Raw genomic sequence first — 10,955 nt, forward strand, 5'->3', positions numbered from 1 at the left:
AATCTCATCGCTTCTAGCAAACGTCGAACACCCGTCATTCTTTTGAGCTTGGATCCTATCACAAAGCATTTGGATTTGGACCAGATTCACTGTACATGATTTGTAGTAGTATTTATCGTAACATTTGCAATTGGCATGTTATTTCAATTTCATTCATCTGTGGGCCACCGCTCACTGAACACAGGCCTCTAGTCTTCACAATCAAGCCCTGCCCTTCTCTTTGTTTTTCATTTTTCTTTTTTGTTTTTTTCCCTTCAAACAAAATCATGAGAAAAAATAGAGTAAAATCGTATAAATGTATTTAAGATAATTCTCACATAAAAGATTTAAGTTTTAAATCTTTACTATTCAAGCCTTTATGAAATCAAACACGGTTGTTGATTCTCTGTCTAATTCCACAAAAAAAATCATATATTTATTGATTATTGAATTTACGAATATTTTTGAATCATTATAGATGCTTTGTTGTCTCTCTTATAAAAATTACTTGGTATAGTTACATTTATTAAGTTTGGAGAGAAAAGAATTCAAACAAACATCAAGCCTGTTAAGTAGAATATTAACGGTCATACATGGTGTTTAATATCCCAGTAAATGATCTTTGAATGCTTTCTAAAATGTTTTAGAACATTAAAATTTGAAACTAACTTGTGATTCTCTCACCTCCTACGATTATCGTTATGTATGCTTATATGTTCATAATCATCTTTAGTTTTTAACTTTATAAATAGAAATTTTCATGTTGCAATAATTAATAAGCTACAAGAAACAATTTTAATTAAAAAAAGCTAGGCTACTTCTTGTTGCTTCAGCTTAATAAAAGGACAAACAAAGGGGATCATAGTCGTATAAAGTAAATTTCAATTTACAATATAATATGAAATCAAATCTGATCTTTTGTGTTATTACTCCCACATCTTAGAAAGTTCTTACGTGCAATTAACACAAAATAGATTGCTTGATAATCAAAGTTACAAATCTAATTGAATGCAGGAAATTAAAAAGTAGTAACAATTTCTTCTTGTTTTAAACTTCTTCTTTTTTTTCTTCAAGAACTGAATGTCATCGTCAATGACATACCTATCATTCTTAATTTATTGATAAAATTAAAAATATTTTATCTATTTGTAAATACGGGTCAGAGAGTATTTATAAACAATTAAATAAATCAATTCTCATGAATTTGATTGTTTAATATGAATTATCATTCAATATACTGTCATATATTTAAATGCTACAAGCGAAATTAAACTATTATCATATGTCATTTTATTATAAAAAAATATATATTTTTAAAGAATACCAAATAACCCTCTAATCTTAAAATATAAAGAATATCACCAACAATGTATAAGATAACAGTGCAATTGATAGTAACAACCAAATAAAGTAAAGAAGCAAACACCCTAGTATACAAAGTTAGATACACGTAAACATCCTTACCCACTGAACAGAAGAGAGAAGCGTGACACGAGTTACTTACAAGCTAGTGGTTCAAATTAATCCTTGTACATGGTTCCACGCATCGTATAACTTGTTCACATATCCAGTCACTAGAAAGGAGTTAGGCGAGTAACATACATAGTCATATTCTTAAGTCATTTCATTTTTGTGAAAAGTACCAAAAGCTGGGAGATGATCAAAAACCCTGGGCAATGTAAAAAGAGGGAAAGAGCTCACGGAGAAAAACAGAACAAAAAGAGCCGGTAAAAATATCAGAGGAAAGGAGGCCTTGGATGCTTGGCTTAGAGGTTCGAGATGCTCCAAAAGCTTCAGATTTGACATTTGTGGATATGTTTTTTTCCCCTAGTGACAATAAAAGATTGGAACTACATTCATTACATAAACTTTGATAAACAGTGTAAGAAAATTCTATACAGTAAGAAGGCCCGCTCTCTGGGCACTCTCCCACTAAGTTGGTGAACGGAAGGAAGACCACAACTTAAAAATGGACGAATACTCGATAATGCAGCGTAACGTTTTTCTATTTTTGGTTCAAAACGATCACTGAAATCCGTAAAGATTGTTTTAATTATCATAATTAGCTACATATCTTTCATTACAAATCAAACAAATAGATTTCAATGCCACAATTTTATATTATCTTATTCAACTATATAATATTTTCATTACATTGACTCTTTATTTATAAAAAAAAAAAATTTATATTAATTTAAATATATCTTAATTTTTATATCTTTTATGTGATTTAATATCAGTAAAAAATTAAATTTATTTTAATATTATTTGTCATGCTTATATTTTTAATATAAAAATATATTTATTATATAAAAAATTATATTTATATATTTAAAATTCATCTTATTTCTCACTTATATAAAATTCACTAATGTAAAACTTGAGACGCTCATACCCCAACGAACAAAACACGAAGAGGCCTAAACCCAATTTAATCAAAATTTTGCAAAGTAGGCCGAACTCCATTAGAGGCTCTAAACCCATTGCGTCACGTGTTTCGAAGGACGGCTATTATGTACACAAGGACAAAAATGGGAAAGGGGAAAGGAATAGGAATAGGCTAGCAAGTCCAAGAGCGAAAATGAATTTGCAAACATACAGCACATCAGATACGTAAGCATATAAAAAGAAAAGCTGGGACCAAATAAAATAAATAAAGAAAAGGAACAAAACTAGATACAGTGAACCTGGACATATTTGGCTGAGGCGCCCTAGGCTATAACAGAGTCTACTCTATATCTGTCGATCCATAAAACAATTACATTCTCCACCGAATCGAAGACAAAAAACAGATAACAGCAAATCAATGGCTCCAACAATAGCCGCTGCTGGTCCCAATTCCATAGCAAAGAAAGAAGAGGAAGAAGAGTTGAGGAAGAGAAACCAGGAGTTGGAGAGGGAGTTGAAGGAGAGCAGGGAAAGGGAAGAGCAGATGAGAAAGGAGTTACAAAAGACATGGGAAAGGCTAAGGGTGGCGGAAGAGGCAGAGGAAAGGCTCTGTTCTCAGCTGGGAGAGCTAGAAGCAGAGTCCGTCAACGAGGCCCGTGCTTACAACGCCCACATCCTCTCCCTCATGGACCAGCTCTCCAAGGCTAACCTTCTCGTCCACAACCACCGCTCCTCTGCACCTATCTCCATCCTCTGATCTATGTTTTCTTTTTTCCCAATTGTTTTCTAGTAGTATATATTTTTGGCTTCTGCTTTTGCTTGATGTTTTATGTAACAAAGGCGTGAGGCTTGTGTAGTTTTAGTTTGTTTGTAATTAGGGAGTGATTTTGAACTGTGATTTCTTTGAGGGATGATGTAGAGGGCCGGAGCGGGTTTACCATAGTCATTTATTTCAGTTGCTGCCATTGCAATGTAATATGTAACATCCCTCGTTGTCAAAAATAAGAAATCTTCTGGTATGTAGCTGTGGCTTCTAATATTTTCCCATTCTCCGTTAATTTTTCAGGAAAGGTCAAGGAGGAGGAGGAGGAGTCTAGCCTGACCCTTGATTCCATAAGGGACCTATGCAGTCTGAACCGTCGAATTTGAAGCAGAGTCGTGGTTCTTTACTTCTTCCTTCTGAAAGATTATTCTAATTCCGAGCTTTGGATTCTCAGAACATTTTTTGGTTTCTTTTTTCACGTTCATCAAATGAACTAATTAACCAGCTATCGTATAAAGTTGAAGATTCGTATAAAATTAATGGACTTTGAATATGACGTTGGTGTGATGCATTAGACAATCATTGTTGCACAAGCAAAATATTTTCCTTCTCGAGGTTGAAAAAATTGCCAAGCTTGTTATTGAAGTACAAAAGCAAGGCATTACAATTTAGGTATTGATTTATACTAAAAGGAAAATTGCATATCTTTAAACCATTGTCACACTTATCAAAAGAATTGAAAATGTCAATTGCAATTGGTACATTCAAAATAGATCTGTATTAATTTGATATCATGTCATGTTAATCTTTTATCTCAAAATATCTTGAATTTTAAAATATCTCAATTAAGATATTTTATTCAATGACATGTTTTATAACTACATCTTTAAATACAAAACTCCGATGCAAAAATACCAAACTTGTAAGTATTAATTACCGGAGATGGTATTTAATTTTCTGACAAATAATCTTTGAAGATATTTCAAATTTTTTTAAATATTAAAATTTGGAATTAGCCTCTGATTCTTAACACGTATTCAGTAAATTATTTAGTACTAATAAAACTATAATTGAAAAAATTATTCGAGAAAATCATTTTTTGTTAAAAAAAAAAGTTAAGTGGACCGAACGAACTGTGACTGGAAAGACTAGAAAGGATAATAGGGATCAAGGAGGATAAGAAAGACGAAGAAAAAGGGTGAAGAACATGACGAACGCTTGAGAGTTGCATTTATTTTCTCAATGATTCTTTCGTGGAATTTTAGATAACGCAAGATCCTTTTATTTCGTACATGGACGGTGAGATATTTATCACATATCACATCATTATTGGGCCTCAGTGCCTAACCTGCCCTTAACGAAGAAAAGGATGAAGCTCCTGTGAGCCGTGGCCCTACCCTCTACGCATTTTCGCATCAAGGAGGTAACCAAACCACAAAATAAAAAGCCAAGAACACCAAAATAGGCTAACAACGTAGCCTATCATCGATGCCAGAGACCCACCTACCTAAGGGAACAAATGGACCCAAACCCAATTTAAAATTATAAAAAGTGGGCCAAACTCCAATTCTCCACTTTTAAAGCCCTAAGCCCATTGGTCACTTGTGCCGACGATGGCTGATTATGGAGGAAATGACAAGAAAGGGAAATGTTAATTCAATGTAACAATTCAGCATGATGATTTGATTTTTAATGCAGTACAAGAAGAGAATATTATTTAAATATTAAAAACTATTTTCAGGCATTATATAGCAAAATCAATGTATAAACAATGAAACCAGTAATTAGTACCTTCTTCTAGACTCTTTACGGTAAAAAGAGTTGAACATTGAAAGGCGAAAAGTTCTGCAACATAGAGCAAAGCAAATACGTAAGCATTAATAGGAAAAAGGGCCCATAGAAGATACATTGAACCTGGACATTTTTGTTATTACTTACAAGTTTCGTCTATAAAAGAGACCACTTCACATCGGTTGACCCATAACTACCATTTTCTCCAGCAATCAAAAAGAAACAGAGCAAAAAAATGGCTCCAACAAAGGCTGTGGCTGATCACAAATCCATAGCTAAGAAGGAAGAGGAAGTAGAGTTGAGGAAGAGAAACGAGGAGTTGGAGAGAGAGCTGAAGCAGAGCAGGGAAAGAGAGGAGGTGATGAGAAAGCAGTTAACAAAGGCATGGGAGAGGCTAAAGGTGGTTGAAGAGGCTGAGGAGAGGCTATGCTCCCAGCTGGGAGAGCTAGAGGCAGAGTCCGTTAATGAGGCCCGTGCTTACAACGCCCGCATCCTCTCCCTCATGGACCAGCTTTCCAAGGCTAACCTTGTCGTCAACAGCCACCGCTCCCCTACACCCCTCTCCATTCTTTGATCTATGTTTTCTTTTTCTTTTATGTTTTTCCAATTGCTTTATAGAAAATATTTCTGGCTTCTGCTTTTGTATGATGTTTTATATGTAACAAAGGCGTGAGGCTTCTGAATCCGTTTGTGAATGAATGAAACCGTATATATATATATATGGTTAAGAAGAGCTGAAGTAGCTTACTAACAATACAATATATCCATTTGTTTCAGTTTACGTTAATGTTGCAATGTAACAATCCGTCGCAGTAAACTAGTTTTGTCTAATTTTCTTCTGGTTTTCGATTTTTTTTTTTTGTTAAAGACAGGGAGAAAGGTATAAGTCTAACCCTGGACTCTGTAAGGGGGCTATGAACCGTTGAATTTGATGGCAAAGTCGTTGATCATTAAATGTTTCTTTCAAAGATCGCTCTAATTACATCCAAGCATTTGACATAGAACTAGAGAAAATTCAATATTCAAATAAAACAATCAAATTAGCGCTGCATGTTTGCGAAATGCATCTCAAAGACTTGCAATCCTTTTTCAATAAAGAGGGCATCGTTATGTTATAAATACAAGCAAAAGTTTCCTTTCATTATTTCCTTGTGTGCTGAGCTTTAAAAACAATGCCAAGCTAAGGTTGTTAATTTGGTACCAATACAGATAATTGGCCAAATTATCTAATTATAATTGTAATACTATACTATTACCTAACTACTATGCATAAATAATTATATATATTGCAATATACACAATTTAGATTATAATTTAAAAACTTGTCATATATGTTGAAAAATTAAAAAAATGTTATTTTCAATAAACACGTGGAAAATAGACTTGTACATATTTGATAGCATTTCATTTTGATATCCAAGAGAATCGAAAATGATATCTATCAACACGTTTTTAAATCTCACGAGTCACAATTAACTAGCTCTATATTTTTATTCAACGGCATATATTTTATAGCTACATTTATAAATGAAGAACTCGAACTGATAACAGCAAACCTGTAAAATAGCAGTATTAACTATCATAAATGATTTTTAATGTCCTGGTAAGTAATCTTTGAAGGTATCTAAAATTTGGAACTATGCTACAACTATGGTTATGCATGCTTATATGTTCATAATCATCTTTAGTTTTTGGAGTTCATGTTTGTGTAGATTTTTAGATGTTAGTTGAATCTTAACTCTCAAGCCCATTCAACGGATAAGGACTTTACCCTTTTGTGGATGTCATGTGACTTTTTTTCAATGGAAATTTTCATCTTGCAATTATTAGTTAGCTACAAGAAAGAATTTTCGACGAAAACAGCTCAGCAAATGCCGGGCTGATGGTTACTGTTCGCTGAAGGATGGTCCATCGTTGTACGTTTCCGAGAGACTATGGCGCCCGAAGTATCCATCAAAAGGCTTTTATTTAGTGTTAACACTAGTTTTGGCTGCCAGTCACTTTTCATTTCGGAAAAGAACTTCAATTATTGTGAGGTCCTTCCTGTTCCGATATTTATTTCACCGTCCCACCGCAACCTTAGGTATCAGTTCTACTACCATTTACTAAATTTTCATCTGAACACGGCAGGTTGCATCATTCCACCGTCATTACTACACATTCGAAGTCCAGCACCCATCCGAACGGGGTCATATCTGGTTAAATTGCTTGGCTATTGAGCTGTGGGTTAAAATTATTATCGAACTTCACAAGTCCACAGCACCCGGACACAATTGATCATCCGATCATATAATTCATAACACAAGCAAGTCCTTGGTCCGTTTCCAGGAACTCAAACAGACTACATTCCAGGTACAGGAGTCAGAGGACCGTTTCCTGCGGTTGTAAACACTAAACCCACACTTGAAGTGCTATGATTATCACATTAAATTTAGCACGCATTAGCAGCACACTTATTGGTTATAGCAGCAACCTTAACCATGTTAAACTTAAAAATCATTAATGATTTGGTCAGAAAAAGCAGACAGGCAAATACCAAATTACAGCATTTAAGCTCATGAGTCTAGCATCTTCATCCGAGGTTTACTATAACAACTGAAACTACTTGAAAAAATCAAAGCTAGAGCAAACTGTTTAAAGAATTCTAAACAAGCACGTTTATCGAAATTTGATGTTAAGGACATCGGAGGCAAAAAGGAATTCACCCACGGCATCCTTGCTTCCCTCTCAATTCTGAGTCCCTGAAGACAAATATTTAACCAGAAGGTGAGATAGAATCCAATTGTCAAGGGCAATAATTACCATACATTGCAGACTGACTCAAACCTCTGAATATGATCAAGAATAAGGAGCCTGGGCCCGGGGGGTATTTTCACATCTCTAAGAGCACTGAAACACATCATGACAATTAAAAGGCCATTAGGATTTATTTACACAGTTCACAAAATATTAATTAGAAAGTTAAACGAAAATTAAAAATCCAATTGCTTGCCTATCAGTGAGCAAAGGCAATGTGCTATCTGTTAACAAGCCTTTCTTGAAATTCTTCTCATAGTTCTGGAGGCCAAGACTATTTAACATGGATCTTGTTCTGGAATAGTATAGATCCTCAGCAGGAGGTTGAGAAAACTTTTTCCCTAACTGGTTATAAAAAATAAGGCCGTTAGATATAAGACTACAGTCTAAAGGCCAGTACAGCACTACTTCAAAGCAGTGCTCATTCAGAATATTCAACTATCAAAAGGGGAAATTTACTTGAGAAGCACATGGATATATGACACTTCGCATACAAATTGATTCCAAAAGTTTATTAAACCATGTATCACATCACCTCTTTTTTTGTTTATGCATGCTCTATCATGTTCACAATCTGCAGATCAGTTAATAACCAGAAATGATGTAAAGATAAAATAGTGATCTCAGAGACCCTAACAAGATAATAAATCACCTGGAAAAGCCCGCCTTGAACAAGTGCAAAAAAGAGTCCAGAACTGACTGCATTTGCAGCCTGATTTGGGCCACCTATGCCACTCACTAAAGAAAACATGACCCCAGAACCAAAAGCTGCAACCATGCTGCAATAATATGAAGTTATCTTAAACAACAGTGTAAACCTAAGGTATAATTTAAACAATATAAAAAATTAATGAGTTCTACAGTTCTTTATTTAAACAACAAGCTTAGTCAATTACACATTATTCAGATTACCACACACAAATATCCAAGAATGCTCTCCATAAATGATGTTGGAATTGTAATTTATGAAGGCAGAGTGGAGCACAGAAAGCAAATTTTTCCCTGGGAGAACAGGGCGAAACATGGGGGTAGAGGTGGAATCTAGAAGAGGAAATGGGAGAAGATAAAACTACTGTGCATTTCATTTACAAAACTACCTCCAAGTTTCTATATTGATAGTCAAATAAGCTAGTTCAAAACTGATAAGGTCTTCAAAAATTGTTATCCCATCTGTTACTCAAAATAATATATAAATAAGTTAATCACCTTCTAACTGAAGCACTTAAAATATTTTCAACTTATTTCTATTTGTCAGATGCATACAACTTAAATAATATCAGTACCATGATCTCTAATTAGCCTGACACAGCCTATTTTACCAGATTAGCCACAAACAGAAATCAAGTTGGTTCCTAGAAGGTAACAACTTTAGAGTCCATGACAAACCAGAGGGGTACATGAGACTTCACCCTTTCCCAAATGCTGTGTTGATGAATCTAACTGCGCTACTTTTTGATGAAAGCAAAAGAGAACATTCCTTTCTAACTAACCAAATTCAAAAAAAGCCAAAACAGATACACTACCATAACATCTCCATGGTCTGGAACATCCCATTGACCAGAAAATTTGTAAACTTAAGATTAATTTAGCCCTGAAAGAATGACATGGAGATTTTCTCTGCATCTCAACACGGATCTCATTGAGATTGAGATTGAGACTTTCTCTGCATCTCAACAGGGATCACATTGAGATTCAGTACATGACTGAGGACAAAATCAGAATAATAAAATAAGAAATAATAATGAAAAACAATCTTGGTCTGTGTCTTCAGAAACAAGTCCATCAATAGCATTATCTGTTGGTATCTTTTATGAGTTTATTGAGCATATTGCAGCATATGTTAGTATGTTGTATTCTGATTGAACTACGACTAGTAGCAATATCCCCTAGCTATAAAAACAACAGAAAGAAAATCAATGACGATTAAAAACTGTGATAGAAAGGCCCACCTAGATTGGACATCCTCCTTCCCTCTCAATCTTTTCATAACACAAGATATGCCAGCATTGACACCAGTCATCACGGCAAAATTTCGAGCTTGTACCAAGGGACCTCCTGATAGAGCCTGTAATCAAAGTCAACATCTTTCACTTATCAATAAAACTCCATTTATCATTGATTAATTCAATGCTATTTACAAAACCCTTCAGTATCAAAAACTAAGGCTTTAGTAACAGGCAACAATAAACTCAATTAGCATGTACTGCATATGAAGAGATCCTCCTTAAAATCACATAAACAGCATTAACACATTATGTTGCACAGGAAGCACACAACAAACATACACATCCTGACTTTGAGCCTTTACCCCAAATTAAAAGCGACAGATTGGAGCAAAAGAAACTGAAAAAAAAGGAGGATTGGAAACCGTGTTGTTGGTTAAGTTACAGAGAAACCTATTAAGAAGGAACATTATTTTTTTGAGATATGGCAATTATAGTTCTGAAAATATCAAGGTTGTAGACTAAAAATTAAAGAGAGAAAAGGACGGCACCTGGGCTTGCTGGAGAGAAGCCATGGCTTGAGGATTGAGGGAATCCTGAGGAGTTGGAAAAGAGGAGGAGACATCATTGGTGAGGGTACCCATGAAAGCCCCAATAGCAGCACCCTGAGCGGCGCTGGTGGCGGTTACCACAGCAGCCTCGACTGCCATGGACTGCTTGGCTAGCCATGCCCTGAACCCGTTCTCTACTTCCTTGAACTTGGCTTGCAATTGTTCCAGAGGGTTTTGCTGCGGCATCAACCCGGGCACCATCACCCCTTGCTGTTTGCCTCGCTCCATTTCGTCAGAATTTTCGTATAATTCGATTGACTGCCGAAAGGAAGAGGCTTTGGAAATTGTGTTGTGGGTGCTCGGTGTTGCTGAAGATGGATAATATGTTTGGTGCAGCCATCCTATTTTTGGTTTTGGTTTTGTTCTTATTCTCGAAATGGGCTTTTACCCAAACCTCTTCCAGCCAATTAATTGCGGTCTCTCCCATTTTATGCTTGATACCATTCCAAATAAGAGCCCATCTCATAGCTGGACCAGAAAGTTTGTGGCAGTTTGAATAATGTATCTGTCAATGTTAGAATTATCTTCAAGGTAATACTAGTAGTTCCAAATTATGTGCGAATTTATGGAAACACTACTATTTACTACCAATTTATTTGATTGAATAAAAAAATTCAGCAATTTTTAAGATTACTTAAATTATTATTTGTTGCTAATTAATGTGATTATTTCACCCGGCCCAAA

General features: G+C 35.1%; 2 protein-coding genes and 1 pseudogene across 2 annotated transcripts; 2 read left to right on the forward strand and 1 right to left on the reverse strand.

Moving 5' to 3' along the window:
- Positions 1-2,677: 2,677 nt before the first annotated feature.
- LOC110417553 (protein RESPONSE TO LOW SULFUR 3 pseudogene) lies at positions 2,678-3,390 on the forward strand (annotated as a pseudogene).
- Positions 3,391-5,091: 1,701 nt separating this feature from the next.
- On the forward strand, positions 5,092-5,680 carry LOC110417557 (protein RESPONSE TO LOW SULFUR 3-like). The gene has a single exon (XM_021429962.2). It carries the CDS (start codon positions 5,157-5,159, stop codon positions 5,493-5,495), a length of 339 nt encoding a protein of 112 aa, XP_021285637.1. The 5' UTR covers positions 5,092-5,156; the 3' UTR covers positions 5,496-5,680.
- A 1,715-nt stretch (positions 5,681-7,395) lies between these two features.
- LOC110415965 (Mitochondrial import inner membrane translocase subunit Tim17/Tim22/Tim23 family protein) lies at positions 7,396-10,609 on the reverse strand. Its single transcript, XM_021427770.2, has 6 exons — positions 10,212-10,609; positions 9,667-9,782; positions 8,370-8,496; positions 7,914-8,062; positions 7,748-7,810; positions 7,396-7,662 (listed from the first exon to the last, which is right to left on the reverse strand). Exons 1-6 carry the CDS (start codon positions 10,497-10,499, stop codon positions 7,623-7,625), a joined length of 783 nt encoding a protein of 260 aa, XP_021283445.1. The 5' UTR covers positions 10,500-10,609; the 3' UTR covers positions 7,396-7,622.
- Positions 10,610-10,955: the final 346 nt, after the last annotated feature.

Source organism: Theobroma umbraticum, unplaced genomic scaffold, assembly GCF_002168275.2.
Source record: "Theobroma umbraticum cultivar Fairchild unplaced genomic scaffold, ASM216827v3 scaffold_30.0, whole genome shotgun sequence".
NCBI classification, from domain to species: Eukaryota; Viridiplantae; Streptophyta; class Magnoliopsida; order Malvales; family Malvaceae; genus Theobroma; species Theobroma umbraticum.